Source organism: Equus caballus, chromosome X, assembly GCF_041296265.1.
Source record: "Equus caballus isolate H_3958 breed thoroughbred chromosome X, TB-T2T, whole genome shotgun sequence".
NCBI classification, from domain to species: Eukaryota; Metazoa; Chordata; class Mammalia; order Perissodactyla; family Equidae; genus Equus; species Equus caballus.
In genome coordinates, this window is record NC_091715.1 from 5,635,417 (window position 1) to 5,657,596 (window position 22,180).

The 22,180-nt window shown below is 40.9% G+C and overlaps 1 protein-coding gene across 2 annotated transcripts in view; it reads right to left on the reverse strand.

The window, feature by feature from the left end:
• The window catches only part of ANOS1 (anosmin 1), a 181,174-nt gene that overhangs the window by 57,320 nt on the left and 101,674 nt on the right, over positions 1-22,180 (reverse strand). For both annotated transcript variants that reach the window (XM_023634133.2, XM_023634132.2), the window contains exons 3-4: positions 20,452-20,514; positions 304-526 (exon numbers count right to left, since the gene is read on the reverse strand). In XM_023634133.2, coding sequence (XP_023489901.1) covers positions 304-526; positions 20,452-20,514 — 286 coding nt within the window. The remainder of the gene's footprint in view (positions 1-303; positions 527-20,451; positions 20,515-22,180) is intronic.

Sequence of the window (22,180 nt, forward strand, 5' to 3'; positions counted from 1 at the left end):
CAATGGATTTATTCTTACTGGAGAAAAACGCAAAAAAGTTCCTGAATTGATGCTCTTCTTCCTACATGCTAAATTTTAAAAAAATTAACATGAATGATTTGCTCTTCCCCAATATGAGTTCATTGTGGCTGAAATCTATGGCCCATTAATATTTCCAGATGTTTGCATATGGTGCAAATTACATTTTCTTAAAGTTTTGTCTTTTTTTGCAATGGTGACGTCTTTGATTGACACCCTTCCCCCGTGCACACACAAACCCCTGCGAGGGTGAAGGTCCCTTCACATCCTTGCCTTGCTCTTTACCTTTGTACAGCGTCTTGGGCACCTGGCAGGTGTGTCCACATCCATTCGAACAACATTTCTTAACCCCAGAGCACTCGTTGTCAACTTCGCAACTTTCAACACAGGCGGCGGCGAATCCGCTGGCTTTCTCCGGAGCGGGGCAATCCCCCTGCTTCACCGACAGGATGTACTTGAGGAACTCACAGCTCGTCAGGCATTCGTAGTTCTTCTTGGGGAACAGAGGCTAGGGGAGAACAGAAAAACTTCTTCCTTAAAGATGACACATGAGGTCTGATTTCCACGACATTGGAAAGAAAGGTCAAAACTCTCATTTTGTCAAAATTTCCCTTGAATCTTTTACAAAATAAATGTATTTTCTTTGTTCCCCCTAAAGAAGTAATATTTTATGCTAATTTCCTAAAGGGATATGACCCATGAGTTGTAACTTTTATTACATGCAACAGATACATATCAGTTATACACACACATTCACAGGTTGCATTCTGAGTTCAGAAACACTTGTCAAATAATCGATTACAGATATTCAAAAAACATGTTAGGTCCAATTTGAAGGGCCTTTTTAGACTACTGTGTACATACATATATTTTCTTTCTCTAATGAGTCATTCTTATTTTTATTTCATATCCTGTAAATACTAATCAAAAGAGGTTAGCTGTCGCCCTATGGAACCATTACAATTCTCACAGCAGTAACACATGTATTGATATTTCATCAAAAAGTGGTCTAAGCCTCAGTTAACTGAACATATTTTACTAGCATCCAGTTTTTAGAATTAATGTGCACGTGGGATCTCTTATCACTGTGGAAGTGTCAATGGGTTGTGCAGTAAGAGAACGTGAATTGTCTTTCAAAGCCAAGGCACACATATTTGTCTGTGATGTGGTGTCAAATTCTGAAAAGCATCTAGCTAATGACATTTTGCTTGAGCCCAGAATCAATCAAACGTTAGTGAGAACAGTATTTCTTGACTTATTAGGGGGGCGCATTATCAAAAAAGCACGAGTCATGGAAAGAATCATTTATCAAACGTATCTTTTTTGCTTGGACAAAATGGTTTAGGACAGCACCTGGTCATCCCTAGGACATGAGCTGCAATGTGAAGAGGGAGCTGCTGAGGCCCTGACAGCAGCCTCACCCAGGGGAAGAAAGGGAACAGCACTGTCCCTGCTCTGGACCTCCTTTTGCATTGGGAAGACGGCTGCCAGGACAATCGCCATAATCCTAACTTTCGCCCTAACCTTCCTTTTGCTTTTATGAAGGTGCTTGCCAAGATAGCTACTCTAATCCTAACCCTGTCCCTCCAACCCTATTTTCCCTGCAACACACCTGTCCAGCCAGGTAAAATCCCCAGCCCTCTGTTTACCCCTTTGTAGAAGTGGCCGCGTTGTCACTGATGGGAAGTTCCGTGCCACGGTGAGCCTAGGCTTTTAGGCAGTGGGGATGGCACTCCCACATCCACCTTCTCCCCTTCTGGCTGGCTTTGGGCGATGCCACAGCCCTGGACGATGGTAGAACCACAAAAGGAAAGACAGCAGGACGCAGCATGACACATGGAGAAGAGCACCCTGCCACGCAGCCTGCCTTGAGCTGCTCCGTGCGCACAGAGTGAACCCGCATGGCTTCAAACTCCTGAACAGCTTGGGCTCTGTTTGTGATGACAGTTCAGTCTGCCCTAACCAATGAAGACCCATGTCTGAGAGTGATTCCCATGAACGCCTGTCGGAGCTGCTTGACATTGGAAGCAGGAGACGAACAAGGAAGGCGCTTTCTGTTTATTATTTGATGTCAAATCAGAGCCAGTGATGTCAGCAATAAATGTGGTAGCATTGGTGAACACAAACCCGGGGGAGAATGCAAGCATCATATGTGGCTGACTGCCAGCATGCTGCCTGCTGCTCCATACGGACGCCAAACCACGATTCATCGTTGGTAGCGCCTGGTGACACCTGGGGAACACCTGAAGAATACCTGGTAACACTTGCCAGTGGACTGCCTGCTGCTCCTCACTGATGACTTGAATATGGTCCTCTACCATGTGGCGACAGCTGGGTAACATCTACTAACACCTACTACCTGTAACACCTGGGCAACACCTGGCATGACCTGAGCACGTGCTGCCTGTTGCTTCTCAGTAATGACCAAATAGGGCTCTTGACTGTCTGGTGACACCGGGTAACATCTGCCAGCATGCTGCCTGCCACTCCTCACTGATGATGGAGTATGACCCTCTACTCAGATAGGTAACACGTAGGTAACCTGGCAGGAGACAGGCTTAGCGATTGGTTAGGGCTGTTAATGAGAGGGCATTTCACACAATGGTAGAGGTATGTTAAGGGAAAAAAAAAGGAAAGAAAAACCCTCACCATTATCAAAGTCCCTGGTTTGGGGAGTGGGGAGGAGAGAAAGATAGGAATGTCTCTAAGTCTTTCCCCAAAAGAGGGTTAATTATAGCCTATTATTTCTCACATTGATGATCACTGGAAATGCCATTGATAACCCAAAACATGAGAACTTCAGCAAGGACATATCCCAGTAACCCCTGGATGACTACTACACCAGCACAGATTGTTCTCGCATGCTTCTCCTGGTTCTTTTCCCCAAACGACATTGAGTTAATAATCTGCGTAAGAGTTAAGGCGGTAAATGTGATATTGTGTATATCTTACCACAATTAAAAAAGAATCTGTGTAAGAACTAGAAATCTGTAGATTCCTTGAGGACGCATACAGCGTCAAGCAGTGCTGTTCTCTTATAGCCACAAGAGTTTTTCTGATATTGTCAATTTAATGCACGTCAAGGCATCAAATCTCTACGACAATTAAATACGAGGGAAAGATTTCATACTCTTAGATTAATGAACAGAGGGAGAAAAACTAGAAACACTAGCTAGAAAAAGTATCATTCCAAGGTGTGAATTAGAATTGTAGATGTCAAATGAAATGGACTGTTAATAATTAATCATATACAAAATTTGAAAATAACATGAATTGACGGGATTGAAATAGTGTCTCAATTTAAGAACTTTCCAGGTAAAACTTAGAAGGCAGGCCCTGGTTTCAATATTGAATTACCACAAATTTGTAGCTAGTTAATTAAAGAAAACCCAAAACTTTCTAAACATTGAAGGCATCATCAGTTCTTGAGGCTTTTCTCTCTTCCTCAGTTTCATAGTTCATTTTTCTGTTAGCTGCTATATGTATTTTACTTCATTGGCTTTTGAAGTTCTAAATTTAGGTCAAAACCTAAGTGAGCAATCAGAGAAGTATGTGAAGGGGTCTGTGACAATTATGGAGTGTTTGCCAGCTTTCTTCTTTCAACAAAATGTACACATTACGCGCACTAAAAGAAAATACTTAGTTAGTAAAATCACTGGCCTTTGCCACACAAGCTGAGATTTCCAAGTAGAAATAATTTTATTAAATCTGACAAGTGTTTACTGCTTGCTAACTTGGAAATCACAGTGACTGAGTTTGCACCATGCTATAATCAAATTAATGCAGTTTCAACTTCTTCACATATGAAAATAGGGTATGAGTCAGGCATCGGGTAACAATGCCTGGACTCTCTGTTCATGTGTTACTCTCATCACCCATGTGCCAACCACCACACCCCGGAACTGGGAGGGAGAGCAGAGGTACCTCCTCATCTTAATAACTTACTTACTGAGCTGTGAGGCAGAATTAAAAACAAATAAACAAAAACAGTGGCCTACACAGATCTGAAACATGCGTTCCCAATGAGCATAAACGAACGATCATACTAGCCCCACAAGCTACACCTTCCAGTGGAGGTGAGAGTGGTTCAATATTCTTCCTTTTTGGTATGGATTCTAAAATGTGATTTTGGGGGGATTATTTTGAGGACCATGGAAACAAAAAAACGTTCATCTTTGCACTGGAGTTTTCTAGACGGGTATACGAGCTCAGAATAATAGAAATAATGTTATGAATATTACGTGAGATTGTGCAAGCAAAGAACTTAGCACTATTGTGCAGGGTTGGCCCACAACAGGTACTCAACAGAAATAGAGTAACTGGCGTCTTTTTCTTTTCCCACTGCTACAAGTTTACTGTTTAACCTTTCCAGATCCTTCGGTTATTCTGACAAAAATTGTTCTAAGATCCAAAGACTGGAGGTTGGCTCTGCTTCTTCTACAGTGTGACCATCCACAAGTTTCCAACAGACTACTGAAATCTGCATAGAATGAACTGGGCCCTGTTGGAATTTATAAGAAGGAAACAGTCTAAGTTTTTAATGAAGATCATTTTACAAATACATGGATTTGGCTCAGTAATCTTACAGAGGAGTTCTATTTAGCTGTTCTATGGTTTATACTTACTGAAGGCAATTTTTGATGTTCTCTGTTAATTATCTTGGATAATTATCTTGGATTAGGTTGAAAAATATTAATGGTCTGAATATAAATTAGAGAACATATGGTATCTGGACACAAGGTTTCTCACTAGGTCTTTAATCGTAGCTTAATGAGAATTTACCAGTTGAATGGAATAAGGACAAAAATGCACACAGGTCAGAGAAAATGACGTGTGAATATTAATACTCTAGACATAAAGAAAATGTGTAAATTGGTCCCCTAATAGCCAGTTGGAAATCCTGTGAACAAAAGGTCATTTGGAGGCCAGAAAAGAAAGTTCTGACCAGTAAGCATGTAATATTTCCTGTGATATCACCAGTTAATTCCTCCTAGACTTGTCAAGAGGAATGTGAAAATTTCAGGAAAGGTGTGAGTTTTCCAAATCATTATGAGTATAATACCCATCGACTTCATGGTAAATGAAAACCCATGTGGCAACACAGATGTATGTGCTAAATGCTGTACTTCTTGTTTATACAATTATATCCAGTCTATTCAGGCAAATTATTAATTGTAAAGTTAATGTAACTACCATTCCTTTATAAAACTATTCATATGAACAATTTCACAAATCACACAAATGGCAATCTTATGCCAGGTCATTGGCTCCAATTTAAATTTGGAAAAATCATAATTACTAAACTCATTAATTTTTGTTCTTCTTATATAGTTAACTCTTATAATCTCGCCTACATGTCATCTCTTAACTAAGAAACTAAAACGTGTTTTTTAGTGCCTTACCCGGACAAAGTGCTAAGCAAAACTTTCCCATGGCAAATGATAAAAATAAAATGAAATACTAACAGTAGTGGGTAACAGTTCTTGGATGCTTTCAAAAAGGATACTATTATCTTCATTTTTTTTTAAAGATTTTATTTTTCCTTTTCCTCCCCAAAGCCCCCCGGTACATAGTTGTGTACTTTTTTTTTAGTTGTAGGTCCTTCTAGCTGTGGCATGTGGGACACCATCTCAGCATGGCTTTATGAGTGGTGCCATGTCCGTGCCCAGGATTCGAACTGGTGAAACCCTGGGCTGCTGAAGCGGAGTGCACAAACTTAACCACTTGGCCATGGGGCCAGCCCCTATTATCTTCATTTTATTTGGTATAAAATGTGAGGTATTACACCATAAAATAATCTGTGCAGCAATCATGGAATGATGAACATAAAAACATCCAATTCAGTAAATCATCTTAATATGTTAGAAATCACACAAACATGAGGCCTCAGATATGGAGAGAAACCTTCAGTTGGTATTAGGTTCAATTCAACAAAATTGTCCCATATGCCAAATCTCAAATACAGGTTGAGATACAGATACGGCCTGCTGTGGGGTGGTTCTCTTCCTGCTCCAGCCAATAAACAAAAGTGCAACCTTGAATACAGAATCCCCTGAAATGAGCTTTCTGTCACCATCATAACCATCGTCATCACCACCACCTTTACTGCCATCATCACCACAGCAGTGGTAGTTAACCCATAATGGATGCCGGAGATCTACCATGTCCCTCATCCTCTGTCAGGTGCCTTACTAGCTCATCTCACCTATTCCTCTCCAGTCCTCACAACCATTATTATTTCCACTTTACAAGTGAGGAAACAGAAGCCCAGGGAGATTATAATTTATCCAAAATCAAAAAACAAGTAAGAGCACAGGCCACTATTATAGCCAACGTTTTTCTAAGACCTGTACCATATCTCAGGGTAAAATAAGAAGAGAGCTAAGCCAGTGGCTCTCAACTTGCTTCCCTATTAGGATCACTTGGGGAACTTCCAACACTCCTGAAAGATCAAGGAATAGAGCAGAGGGAAACAAAGGCATATATCTACACAGGTATATATGTAAATCATACATCAGAAAATCAGAAGAAAGTCAAGTTCAAGGAATATTGATAAGAACAAGCAACACTGATATAAAGCTTGTGCTGTTGAACTTCAAGGATAAAAATATAATTTTTCAGACATCCAGGTTGTTGATTATGATTTGGTTGCCCCCAATTTTCTCTACAAAATTTAATGTGTGAAGCCAATAGAGCAATGGCTATACAATAGTAAGGAAACAAACTATATATTATATATGTATATATATAATCAGCCAAGTTGTTACTCAAATATATGTGTGACAGAAATATTCTCAAAGACAAAAAGACTCAGAGAATACAGCACCCATGAGCCTTTCTCGTAAAACCAAACAATGGCAAAATTCAGCCATTCTATAGAAAAACAGAAAAGAATTGATGGGCTAGTACAATATTTGGTAGCCAAAGAAAATGAAACAATGCTTACATATTGTGTGAGAAAAAAATATTTGTCCAATTCAATTTGGACTTTAGGTATAACAATAGGCAAAGTTTCTCATGAACAATCTGAAAGAAAATGGTATCTAGGACTCCTTTTTAAAAGCAAACTAACAGGGGCTGGCCCCGTGGCCGAGTGGTTAAGTTCGCGCGCTCCGCTGCAGGCGGCACAGTGTTTCGTTGGTTCGAATCCTGGGCACGGACGTGGCACTGCTCAGCGGGCCACGCTGAGGTGGCGTCCCACGTGCCACAGCTAGAAGGACCCACAACGAAGAATATACAACTATGTACCGGGGGGCTTTGGGGAGAAAAAGGAAAAAATAAAATCTTTAAAAAAAAAAAAAAGCAAACTAACATATGAATCAAATTTAGAAAGCCAAGAATAAAGAAGTTGACATAAAGGAATTAGTAATCATTTTATCAACCACATAAATATAAAATTAAAAATAAAGTCGGAATGATGGTTAAGGAAGATAATTTTATATAATAAATCTAAAATTTGAAAAATAATATGTTAGAAAAATTGGTAAGTAGAAGGAGTAATGTGAGACACATATGAATGTGACTTACCTTGAACTCTATTTTATTTTATTTTATATTTTTATTTTTGGGGGGTGGGTGAGAAAAATTGACCCTGAGCTAACATCTGTGCCAATCTTCCTCTTTTTGTCTGAGGAAGGCTGTTGCTGAGCTAACATCCGTGCCAATCTTCCTCTGTTTTGTATGTGGGACACTGCCACAGCATGGCTTGATGAGTGGTGTGTAGGTCCATGCCCAGGATCTGAACCTGTGAACCCCGGGCCACTGAAGCAGAGCACATGAACCCAACCAACATACCACTGAGCCGGCCTCAATTGAACTTAATTTTAAGACATCAGTAAATGATAAAGCAAATATTGGACTTAAAAAATAGTAATTTTAATCCTGTAATATTTTTCATAATCTTTTTTCTGTAAAATTTGGAGGTTCCTTTTTCTTCTGTAACATTCAAATAAAATTTAACTTTAAGCATTATTAAAAGCTAGCATGCATAGAGAGATAGCTGATGAGATGTTTGCCTAACGCACTGTGGGTCCTCAAGAATATCCCCAGGTTCGGTAATCCACTAGGAGGACTCACAAGACTTAGCACGTGGTCGTACTCATGGCTACGTTTTACTACGGCAAAAGGATGCAAAACAAAATCAGCAAAAGGGAAAAGGCATATGGGCAAGGTCCAGAGGAAACCAGGAGCAAGCTTCCAAGAGTCTTCTCCCAGGATGCACTAATTCCCCCAGCCATGAGTTGTGACAATGCATGTGAAATGCTGTCCACCAGAGAAGTTTAGTGGAGACTCAATGCCAGAGTTTTTATTGGGGGCTGGTCACATAAGCACCTCCCACTTAGCATGTGCCAAAAATCCAGAGTCCCAGAAGGAAATGGCTGTTTATCATAAACCACATTGTTTGTACTAATAGTTTAGGAACAGTGAGCCCCTCTTATCAATTAGGGAATGGTGGGAACCATCCCCAAATCTAAGTTTCCAGATGCCAGCCAAGGGCCAATCTTTTCAGTAGGAATGTCTAAGGAGAGCAGGCTTAGGGTAGCTATGGCGACTCCTGCACAGGCAAGCACGGCTACTCTGGATGGTAGAACTTGGAGGAACCATTTGGTTTTACTCTCCTTTGCAGTTTGTTATATTAATTTTTAACAGGCATGCATACTTTCTATAAATAATCAAAATATTATACTGTTAAAAAAATCCCTATCAGTTGTATCTTTCAAAGAAGACCTCTAAATTCTAAGTACACACGAAATAGGAAAATCATTCCAATACAAATGTTTCTAATTTATGCTTTGAAGTACAATTATAATTTGCTTGGAAACTCAATTATACATACTAATTTATTAGATGTGATTACAATTAATTTGGTTCCCAGGCAAATTAAAGACTTTGACCATGAATAATACAAAATCAGGAGAAAAATTAGAAACACGCATTTTACGGAAGTCCCTGTCCTATGGGTACATGCCCCTTTGTTAAATTATAGTCGTCTTGACTGACGTTTATGTCGGCTTCCTCTTCCTTGCCCTGCTTTTCTATTGATTTTGAAGACAAATGCATCACCTTGTATGGGAGTATCAGTGCTTAGATTCTCCACTGGGAGCAACACTCCAGAATCCTGCTGGAAGATCTTTGAAAGGTCACTGAGCCCATAAACAATTCCAGAAATTCAAAGATTGCTACAGAATCAGGGACAGCTAGGGTATTTTAGTTAAACCATATTTCCTTCTCTCCCATCCTTCCTGCATTTTGTTAATAGGAGTTACTGGGCATGGCTATGAACTAATTAGCCCATGGAAGCATTTACATACTGATTCATAAACCAACCTGGTGTTCTAGGTACTAGGAATCTTTTTTTTTTTTTTTTTGAGGAAGATTAGCACTGAGCTAACTGCTGCCAATCTTCCTCTATTTGCTGAGGAAGGCTGGCCCTGAGCTAGTATCCGTGCCCATCTTCCTCTACTTTCTATGTGGGACGCCTACCACAGCATGGCTTGCCAAGTGGTGCCATGCCTGCACCCGGGATCCAAACTGGTGAACCCCAGGCTGCCAAAGCGGAACATGCGCACTTAACCGCTGTGCCACCAGGCCGGCCCCTAGGTACTAGGAATCTAATGACGACCAGAAGAAGGTATGAAAATTATTACCAACTACCCTTACAGTTTATGTTTACTAACAAACAGGCAAAATCACTACGCAGTTTAATTTCTATTGAAATAAAGGTAGACACAAGAAGTAATCTTTCTTGAAATCTCTTATTCCTTTGTTTATACACTACTATGTGGAAATCATACCACTTTTAGACTGATTGGATCATCATAAAGTGACATAAAAATTAGTGTAAATAGAACATCATTTCGTCATCACGAACGTGCCAGGGAAATTACAGATACCATAGGTTAGGAGAGTGCTTCTCCATGGGGGAGATTTTGCCCCCACGGAGTATTAGGCAAAGTCTGGAAGCATTTTTGGTGGTCACAGCTGGGAGGTGACTGCTGCTGGCACGGAGTGGGCAGAGAGTAGGGATGTTGCCCAACACCCTACAGTGCACAGGGCAGCCCCCCCACCAGAAAGAATTATTTAACTAAAAAATCTCAATAGTGCCAGAGTTGGGAAACTCTGGATTCGAGCACTATATGGATGTACTAGCCAGGAGTACGCCAATGTGAAAAAGAAGTAAGACTATCAGTGTCTAGAGAAGCCTAATCCGTTGTAGGAGATGGACACTGAAACAACTGCACCACCACATCATAAGCGCTATAACAGACGCGTGGACAGGTCCTACGAGAACCACTGGTAGCACATAGCCAAAGAGCATTTGAACAGTGTCCAGCGGTGTGTCATAGGGTAAGGACACCGAGAGCCAAAGTCATAGCCTCTGTCCCCATTCTGATTGCCCTTCAGGAGAGAGACAAGATGTAAACAACCAGAACTGTACAGTGAGTGAATGAATATCAGGCTAAAAAACACAGAAGCGACACTAACTCAAGAGAAGGAGGTCAAAGAAGGCACTTAAAGGATATGACAGCTGTCTTAAATTAAGAGAAGAAAGGAGTTAAGGGTAGCATTTGAACATAGGTGCTTTCCAGCCATAAGGGACAGATCGTGCAAAACCAGAGTGATCAGAACACAGAGAGCTTCAACTAATTTGGTTTATTTGGCAAAAGCCTCCTACTTCTGCCTGTTGAGGAATGTGGGAACTGACCTCCTGCTGGAAACAACTGTAAAACTGACAAATATATGCAACAACTTTATTCTCCAGACATTGGCCAACAAGTAGCACAGGACTGTACACCCTGAGAGACGTCACAGATGAGGTGAGCCCAAGGTTGTCAAAAAGAATGGCTGTAGGTAGTTTCAAGTCCACAGTGCAGGGAGTGGTGACTCAAGGAAAGCCCTGGAACTTTCTGAGTTGAGGAGGAAGAGCTCCAAGTTGAAGAAGGCTGAAGTGAATAGACCCTGTGGGCAGAATAAAAGGAAGGATGGAACTATGCAAAGAGAGAACCCTAGAGAGTTGCAGAGGAAGCGCTCGAACTTTTGGCTGGACACTGATTCGAACGTGCACGGGGTGAAAGTGCATAAGCCCAGGGACTGAACAACCAGGCAGCACAGAGTAAACAGTTCCCAGGGTTCTCAGAAGGCTAAGAACTCACATCCAAACAGGAGGAGCGGGGAGGATGCGGAACACATGGGGCATCAGATAGAGTCCTCGGAAGGACGTCACCTTAGTCCCGAGGAGAAATTAGCCCTACAGAAAGGCTGCTCTGAACCCAGCCTAAGAATGTTTCAAAAAGCAAAGCCACCTCGAGCAACTAACTACGTGCCAGAACAAAGTCTAGCGCTTTTTAGAGAAACACAGCAAAATTCAGAACATGAAAATTTGACGTCCAATCAAAAGTCATTGGGCATGCAAAGAAGCAGGAAAATATGACACATAGTGGGGAAAAAAGGAATCTACAGAAACAGAACCAGAAATGATAGAGGTGATAGAGTTAGCAGAAAAGGACATTAGATAATAAACAATAAATAAATAAACACGCTCCGTGTGCCCAGGAATGTAGAAAACATGAACAGGGAGGAAAGAAATGGAAGATATGGAAAAGACTTGCATGGAAGTTCCAGAAGTAAAAATGAAGAAATAAAAAATATGCCAGATTTCTGTTAAAAAGACAAGAAGTAAGTGTTGGAGAGGATGTGGAGAAAAGGGAACCCTCATACACTGCTGGTGGGAGTGCAAACTGGCTCAGTCACTATGGTAAACAGGATGGAGGTTCCTCAAAAAATTAAGAATAGAACTACCATATGGTTCACCTATTCCACTTCTGGATATTTATCCAGAGAACACGAAAATGGTAATTCAAAAAGATGTATGCATCCCTATGTTCATTGCAGCATTATTTACAATAGCCAAGGCTAGGAAGCAACCTAAATGCCTGTGAACGGATAAAGAAGATGTGGTGTACATATATACAATGAAGTGTTACTCAGCAATAAAAAAAGATGAAATCTTGCCATTTGCAACAACGTGGATGGCCCTAGAGGGTGTTATGGTAAGTAAAATAAGTCAGATGGAGAAAGACAAACACTGTATTATTTCACTCACATGTGGGAGATAAAAAACACCACCACATAGATACAGAGAAGAGATTGGTGATTACCGGGGGGGGGGGGGGGGGGGGGAGGGTGAAAGGGGTCACGGGGGTCATTTGTACAGTGATGGATGCAAATTAGACTGTTAGAGGCGAACAGGATGTAATGTATACAGAAGTTCCATTATAGTGATGTACACCTGAAATCTACATACTGTTATAAATCAATGTTACCACAACCAAAAAATAGCGAGAAAAGAAAAAGAAAGATAAGCCAGATGGGATTTTCAGAAGGTTAGACACTGCAGAACACCTTGAAGGGAACTTGAAGACACAGCGATAAAACTAGCAAATGAAGCAAAAAGGGGAAATGGAGAAAAACAGGATCAGAGACTCGCTGACCCAGAAGACATTCTAAAGTGGCCTATCATGTATAGTTAAGAGTCTCAGAAGGATAGGAGACAGAGGATGGGATGGAAAAAATATATTGCCCAATATGTTAAAGATTTGGTTAAAATTATAAGCCCATAATTAGAAAAATCTCAATGACCTCCAAGCTGAAATAACATAAAGAACATCCAGTCAAGGCATACCATCATTTTATTGCTTAAAACTAGATATCGGAAGAAAATCTTAAAAGCAGACCGAGAAATAAAAAGTTTCTATACAGTAGAACAAAAGTAAGAATGTCAGAGATTTTTCAGGAAATATACAAGACAGAAGAAAATAAAGAGGGATCTTAAAAGTACTAATTTTTCAAAAATTGTCAACTTGGAATTCTATACACGGTGAAATACCTTTCATTGGAAGATAGAGACAAACTAAAAATTATAATTTTCAGTTGTGAAAGATAAAAGAATGTGGGGTTTTTTTCACTTTTTTTTTCTTGAGGAAGATTAGCCCTGAGCTAACTACTGCCAATCCTATTTTTGCTGTGGAAGACTGGCCCTGAGCTAACATCCATGCCCATCTTCCTCTACTTTATACATGGGATGTCTACCACAGCATGGCTTGCCAAGCAGTGCCATGTCTGCACCCAGGATCCGAACTGGCAAACCCCAGGCTGCCGAAAAGCAGAACATGCAAACTTAACCGCTGCGCCACCAGGCCAGCCCCATTTTTTTCACTTTTAAAAACCATTTTCATCAGTTTATTTTCAATCATTATCAGCAACTGCATCTTTTCTCTTTATAGAATATCATAGAAGAAATCACAAAAGACTTCATAGAATTTAGGAAGTTCAAAGTGAGTGCTCGATAGGAAACCCCAGCATCAAAGAGGGCTACCCACACACTGCTGCTCAAGGGCTTGTCCTTGGTCCAGCAGCATCAGCATCGACCGTTGGAAATGCAGACTTGTGCCCACGGCATACAGCTACTGAATCAGAATCTGCCATTTAGCAAGACTCCCAGGTGATCTGTGAGCACAATCAAGTCTGAAAAGCATGGTCCGGATCATCCCGGGAGCTAGAGTTTGGCATCTGCAGAAGCGTGGGTCGCTCCATCTCTGAGCTGAAACTTGCCTCATCCCTAGTTTCTTACTCCAGGAGTGTGTGCTTTTTATGCGACATCCCTCCAACTTCACACTCCTGACAAGATTCCCCTTGGCATATAAATGTAGTCAAGTCTTCCCAAAGGAGAAAGACACAAAAACCACTTCCTCAAAATGGAAGCCCCCTCCATCATCCTCTACTATCTCCTCTGTCCCACAAAGACAATCTTATAGAAAGAACAGATGATAGAAAGGGCTGTGTGCATTCGGTTTACATCCCCTCCTCTACTCTTTATTCCACGAGCCAGAGTCGTAGGCAGTGACTACCATTGCTCCACAGAACCCACAGACGCAGGTTTCTAGTCACCTCCTGACTACAAAATTCAGTGGGACCCGACCTATCACGGAATTCCCAAGTGGTGACCTTGCCCTCCTCCTTCATAATGAAAATAGCTAATATTTATCTAATGTTTCTTATATTCAGAGCTGGTTAAGTGCTTTACAGGCATCTTTTATTTTTCACTGAAATTGGATGCTGTTGCAATTTCCATGCTAGTCCCCTAACTCCTTACGTGGCTACCTCTTTTCAGACAAGATAGGTCCTTAAATCACTCAGAATAGTCTCCAGTCTCAGCCTCTTATAAATTTTCAAAACTCATCAATTCTCCTCCAATTGAGTCTCATATAATTCTACACTCCCCAGCACCATATAAAAATTCAGTGAAAATTGAGCTTTACTATTTGGAAAAAAAACAGCCTACTCTCTATGGAGAACATGTTCCCCCTGGTCAATAAATTACTGAACAACCCTAAGAAGTAATTCAACATTCTTGATATTCTCATTTTCCAGGACTATAAAATTCGATACAATGAGGAAAACTTCCTTTATAAGATGGCTGGTAGAGGAAATCTCCCAGCAAGTATAAAAGTTCACAGGCATTCCTTGAAACGTTTCAATTCTGTTACTCCCACTACTGCCATGTTGAAAAGTGGGACAAAATCTGCACTCTCCCCAACCGCCCGGGGATCACACCCCAGAAATGTAAATAACACTTGCATGTCTTATGAAAATGTTAAAGGCAAATGTTTATCTTCTGTAAAAATAAAAGTTCATTATTGGTAGTAATAGAAACTAACACTTTTGGAAAGTGTACTCTGCGCCGGTCCTCGCAGCCTCCACTGCCTTCTGCCGCTCGTGCTCTCAGCCAATCTCCCTATTTCACCGGAAAAGGGAAGCATTGAGAAGAAAACGTCCACAAACCCACCCTCGCACCCACCCGTGCACCTGGATCTGGACCCATGTATTCTCCTATATTCTCTCATCTCGTGACACAGGGGGAGGGTCCTTGTTCCCACTTCAAACCTTCCTCAATGTGTGCAATGGACACCAAGCCGCTTAAGGTCACGTGCTTCTGCAATTCTCCCCTCTCCCTACCATCAACCCCTCTCTTCTGGATAATTCCCATCTGCTTACACTACGTGGTTATTTCTTCAACCTGAAAATACTTAAATATCTGATTACCTACCTCCCCCTCTACCCAGAACCTCGCTTTGCTCCTTCTCTTTACAGCAATGCTCACTGAAATGTTCTTTATACCCCCCTCTCTGTTTCTCCCTGCCATTCCTCTTGAACACATGCCAGACAGGCTTTCTCTTCAGCCACCCAACAACAGTGCTCTGATCAAGGTTGACAATGACCTCCACATTGCAGAATCCAACGGTCAATTTTCAGACCTCAACATTCTTGCAGGTGTAACTGATCACCTCTTCCTTCTTGAAAAGCTTTCACCATGTGGCCTTGAGAACTCCCCCCTCCCTGGACGCTGCCATCTTACTGGCCTCCCTTAGTCTCACTTGCTGGGTCTTCCTCTTCTCCATATCCTGCTGATACTGGTGTGATTCAGGGCATAACCTGTGCAGCTGTTCTCTGTCACCTCATCCAGCTTCATGACTTTAAATACCATCTATCACTGATGGCATTTCTATTTCCAGCCTAGATGTCTCTTCTCAACTCCAGACTCATGAATGTGCCTATGATACATCTCACGTGGATGTCTCATTTACATCTCAAACATAAGCATGCTCAATGCCAAATTTCTGACCTATCCCTTCAAAAATCTGTGCCTGTCACATATTCTACATCTCAGTATCATCTCAAAGTCATCCCAACTTCCTTAGTCCCCTAGTTGTTCATGACAAAAACCCTGGCATGGTCACTGATTCTTCTTTTCCTCCCATTCCTCATATCCAATCTGTCACGCACTCTGTTGGCTCTACCTTCAAACTATGTGCTGACCATTTCTGACCACCTCCACCACGACCCTCCTGGACTAGCCACCACCATCTCTCATTTGCTCGAGTGCTAAGACTGTGCAAGTAAATGAAAGAGCCTGTGTTTCTTAACCATTGCTCATACTACCTCATTACTCAATACTCAGTACCTCAATGTTAATACTCCCTAAAGCGAGTACCCATGAGCCACACTATAGCTTTCTTAGGAAACTATTCCAAAATAGGGAATCTTTTTAATAAAAATTGAATCCATCTGTTATGTTGGATGCTAATTTAGTGGACTCAGGATGGTTCACTAATTGACTTTTCAAAAGAATACAGGCAATTGTATCTGTGACTCCCATGATGTGGCGCCCAAAGCCAGCTTTATTTTATTTAGGCTCTGGTATATCCCCAACCTCCAAGAAAGAAAAGAAATGTATATGATCAAAAAGAAGAGCATCAACTCCACTTGTCCCTTCACAAGGATATTCTAATCAGGTAAGCTATTGTTCTGCTCCACTAAAGCAAAGATTACTAAACTGTACCAAACTCTATGTGCTGAGCTCCCCCCCCCCTACAACGCACACACTTCTGGGGCAAATGCTATCATTTTCCTGTTTAGCTCTCATCATCTTCTTCCAGTGCCTTTAACTCATTTCCAGCCGTTCCCAGGCAGGGGAAGTCTCTGCTCACATCCTGAAGGGATGCGTTTACGGCACACCCTCGATTTTAAGACATAAAACTGGGTTATGGAGCAGCGGAGGATCACAATTTTGAGTGCAATAAGTCCCCACATAGGAACGAGATCGATCTTAACACCTTTAGTTTTTGAGGTCTCTTTTCAGTCACGTTGGAACATTCTGTGGCTAACGAGCACCCTGAAGTAAGAAGGAGCCTTGTTCTTCCTTCATCTCCTTGAAGGACCATCAATTAACCATGATTTTGCATAATCCAAACTTCCTCTTGTTTGAGGCTAAGCCTCTTCAGGTACGGATGGTTGGGCCAACGACTTTACATTAGAGACAGGCTCATTCGTTATTTCCTGATGGAGGAAGTAAGCCTTGATCCTCTACTCCGTATGCTGTGACATGGAGTAGAGTCAGGAGGAGGTGCCTGGGACAGAGTAGAGTGGGAAAGAAATGTAACTAGAGGTCACACCACCTGGATTTTAGATCTTATTCCTCTACCGATTACCCACATAATCTTGGGCAAATAAAACCCTTTCTCCTTGAGCGTAAGTTCCATTGTCTCAAAAGTTCATCTAGTGAAATTCAGACCTAACTTCCAAGAATTTTTATGAAAATCAAACGTAATAAGCTTGGAAACCAATTTGAAAAGGAAAAAACACAAAGAAAAAATTCAACAATCGTATCTGTGGTACAGTGGAAACCATCTTTTTATTCCTATTTTCACACTGACAAGGACTAGCTCTACAGAACCCAGGTTGATCCAATAACAGCTTTAATATAAACAACAGGTACCTCTCCCATTGACTGACCCCTGAAGCAGATGGGGCCTCAGCTTTCCAGGACCCCTAGTACACACTTCATACCGCCAATGTTGACATCCCAGTGAGTACCTCTCAGGGTTGGGACGTCATGAAATCAGGAACATCAGAATTAAAGACGGGAGGTGCGTGATCGAGCAAGGTCACTCATAAACTATGATATATCACGTTTCATCAAAAGTAAGACAACATCAGTTCTAACAGACATGATTATTTTATATACCATCAAGAAAGAAAAAGAATATTTTCATTTATAATTTTAGATTCCATCAATTGTAAGTAAGGAACATCTAAATGTGAGGAGATGTGCATTTTATGATCAGTAGGAAAAATGGTTTGTTGTGGTTTTGAAGATTTTTTTTAAATAGGAGGATGGAGATAATGGTTAGTTAATAAACAAAAGCAATAAAGCAGGATCTGTCTATACACCTATCACGACCCAACATGTTCCAAAAAATGATATAGGAAAAATTATCCCAGATGGTCCATAGAAGGAATCCTGAAAGATTCCTGTTCTAATACAAACACTTAACCTCTTCCCTTAGAAAATAACATTATTAACTCTGGTACCAGTCTGAAAGTAACAAAAGTAGAATTGTATAGATAATCAACTGAGAAGTTAGAGATCAATACATGAGGAAGCCATGAACCAATTCTAGGTATGTTATTATTAACATGCCTCCAAAAGTCTCTTCCATGTAGGAAAGTTTATTTTATAATTAAAATTACCAAGAACAATGCTTTATGTTTAGAAATGGGTGCTGGTAAGACAGATTAAGAAGTAACAACATTCTAGGAGGTTGGTTAAGTGGGTTTTGTGATACAATTGTGACTATCGTTCTTTGTCTTAGGAGCAGGAGTGGGGAAACTTTTTCTGTAACAAGCCAGACAGTAAATAGGTTTAGCTTGACGGACCATGTGATCTGTCACAACTAGTCATCTCTGCTGTGGTAACACAAAAGTAGCCATAGACAATACGTGAGCAAACTGGTGCGGCCGTGTTCCAATAAAGCTTTATTTACAAAAACAAGAGGCAGGCCAGTTTTGCTCTGTGGGCCGTGGTTTGCAAACTCATGCCTTAGAAGACAAATAAAGCTCAGCTATCTTGCAAATAAACACATCGGGCCAAATCTGTCTAACAGTCTAGTTGCTTCTGCTGTAGAAGAATAAAATCTAGAGTCCTTCTGGGTCTGAACTTTTTCAAACGGAAAGCTTAGGTGCATGACAATATGGACTTTGTGTGCACTCTTAACCAATAATGTGACGAGCAAGAGGACGGACAGGATTGTATTAGGTCTGTCTCGGTGAATGACTAGCCTTGAAAATGCTGAAACGGGGATCAGTTTTTTCAGGATTCAGTCTATTTCGGCATAATAGTCAGATATTTACTGCAAAATAAACCAGAAACAAAGAAACCCCTATAAGAACCATAAGAACAATCAAAGGAACTAAAATCGCATATGAAAGTTTGAGTAGTTTGACTGTTGGGCTGAGGGCTCTCCATAAAGTTCCTCACATTAACTGGCCTCTATTTCTTCCACCTTTCAAGTTACAATTAACCTTTACTGCCAGAGCAGTTGACAATTTGTACACAATAAACTGGATTTGGTTCAGAAGGCCTCAGAGTTGTTTCAGAGAGAACAGCAGTTACACAGGGAGCTATCACATTTGGAATTTCCAGGGAGAAAGGTTTTAGATGACCTTCAAGTATATCTTCCTTCTCAGGGATTGGACATAAAATAACAACTCAGAGTCAGGGATATTAAGGGGTACTGTGTTTGTAAGGAAAATGGCACGGCATGGCACATCTTTTTCCTCAAGATTCTACAGCCATGTTCCCAGAGTGGAATCTGTGTGCCTTCCAAGGTGAAACTCGCTGCAGGCGGGGAAGACCAGACTATTATGTCCATCTGGAATGGTTCGGAAGAGTTCCCGAGCAGCCCTCAGTTCCACTCAGAGAAGCCCTAACACATCACGTCACTTCAAAGCCATGGTTCGCTCCCAAGAGCCTCAGTGGAGCTCCTCGGACTGCCGGAGTGGACTTTCCACTGCTGCTCTCCACGAGAGCGCACCGACTTTCCGATTCTCCTTACTTTCACAGGCCACTGTGTAGTCAGCCTAGCTCACATCCTCCTGGCTGCATCTTAGCGGATCCCCGGCTGGCCCAGACCCCGGATCTCTGGTTTGCCCTCGGGGAGGGAGTCCAGCAAAGCAGTCCTTCTGGGCCCCTCTTCATCATAATTGATGATTTTAGACGCTGGTCTCCCGGGACGATAATACTCTTTATAATTTAACTCAGAGCATAGAGCAAGTAAGATGTCTCTCATACAGTTAAAAGTAGACAAGCCTGGGCCAGCCCCAGTGACCTAGTGGCTAAGTTTAGTGCAGCCCACTTCGGCAGCCCTGGGTTTGGTTCCTGGGGGTGAACCTACACCACTTGTCTATCAGTGGCCATGCTGTGATGGTGGCTCACATACAAAAAGAGAAAGATTGGCACAGATGTTAGCTCAGGGCCCATCTTACTCAACAAAAAAAGAAAGTAGATAAGCCTTCTGTCCAGGATACAGGGAGCCCACAGGGTGAACAGTGAGATGAAAATGTTTTGAGAAATCCCACTACTAATAAAATGGGTGGCTTTTCCCACACAGTGTGAAAATCTCAACATCATGCAGAGGATTACCCGTAGAATAGCCAGGATGTAAGATGGGAGGATGGCAACAGTTTATACCTTTAAAAACAGATGTTAGCTCAGGGCGAATCTTCCTCCGCCAAAAAAAATAAAAAAGCTTCTAGTCTTGCAAGCATAGGTAACACTTTTTTTTCCTGTCTGATTAACCAATAATGGAAGCAGTAGGTGATTGGGTTTTAAGAAGACTCAAAATTTTTTTCTTTTTTATGTGAATTCACACACACACACACACACGCACACACGCAGGCACGCACCCCTCAAGTAAACTGAACTCCCCGAGCTGCAGAAGAATGCAGTGCCTTTCTGGCAGGGAGTCCACTGGGGCACTGCCAGATGAGGGCCGTGCCCCGAGCACCTCTGGTTGGGCCCGGGAGCCCTCTTACCTCACAGAAGCTCTGGCACTGCTGCTTCCGCAGGTCCCAGGATTCCTTGCAGGGCTCCAGGCACTGGAGAGATAAACAACAGGAATAAATAAACAAACACGGAGAGGAAACAAGGCCACAAGGCAAAGAGTTCACCTGTGCTCCTTCCTTTTCAACACCTACTTTTCCGAGTTAGTTTGGGAAATCCAACTTCCCAGGGGGTGGTTTTAACTACGCATAATCTGAATCTGAGCAGGAGCATCATTACAGAACAATCAAAAAAATGTCTATTTCAACACTATTGAAAAAGAAAAGGTGCACAGTGTGGAGGTGAAGTTAGGAAAAGTGGTGATGTTCATTGTCAGGCTGAACGATTTGGCTAAGAAATTTTTTAATTTAAGAGATATTTTTTAAAGCTTGTTACAGATGAATTTTTTCTTATAAATTTTAATATTAACTTGGTTTTAAATTGGCAAAATACGGTTATTTTTTGTATACTCTCCTGTAAGTGACTGAGTGAAATTGCTCTGTATTAAATACATGTAAGTATGTATATATACACATATATATTGCTGTTAACTCACGTCTTTAGCTCACTGAATCCGACAACATTAATGTTCACTCAGTTTAATTACTCTATTGAAATATATTGAATAAACCTGAACATTAGATTCTGACATGAGAGTTTCAGAATAAAGTTTGAATATATATATATAATTTGTTACCATATGTATTTTAATAAGCCAAAGGTAATAGCTCGGCTCCATTGTTCAATAACAAACGTCATAATAAATAATAATAGTGTTGAATAAAAAAGTATCTGTGTGTATAATATATAGTTCTACATATAATATATAATTATAATACATAAAATATAGTACTATACTACTATATAAATATACTATATATAATATGTAGTAATAAATAAGAGATTACAGCCAGCCCTCATGGTTGAAATTAAAATGTTATGTTCATATGAATGGAGATTTGATTCTCAAAATTATATTTTAATGCAAATTTTAATTAGTGAAAATTAACAGTCATGTAGAGTTGTCAGCCATCTAACTATCGGCATACCCCTGGCTCCCAGAAGCTCATGACTATTTTATCTACATGATTTTTGTTTCACTATTGATAAACTTTTCAATTAGGATCAAAATTCTCAGTTAAATTTCAGACATGTATAATATACAATTCAGGATATATACCGATACTATTTTTTTAGTCTACTTTCTAACAACCTCCTCCCTGTTTTAATATAAAGATATACTTTGGGGCTGGCCTGATGCCATAGTGGTTAAGTTCACACACTCCACTTCAGTGGCCCAGGGTTTGCAGGTTTGGATCCCAGGCGTGGACATGAGCACCACTTATCAAGCCATGCTGTAGCAGGCATCCCACATATAAAATAGAGGAAGATGGGCACGGATGTTAGCTCAGGGCCAATCTTCCTCAGCAAAAAGAGGAGGATTGGTGGCAGATATTAGTTTAGGGCTATTCTTCCTAAAAAAAAATAAATAAAAATAAAGATATACTTTAAAGATAAACGGGAAGACCCTATGCTTGTGAAACAATTTTCAAATATCCATTGCCATTTTTTTTTTTTTTTTTAAAGATTTTATTTTTTCCTTTTTTTTTTTTCTCCCCAAAGCCCCCTGGTACATAGTTGCATATTCTTCGTTGTGTGTCCATCTAGTTGTGGCATGTGGGACGCTGCCTCAGCGTGGTTTGATGAGCAGTGTCATGTCCG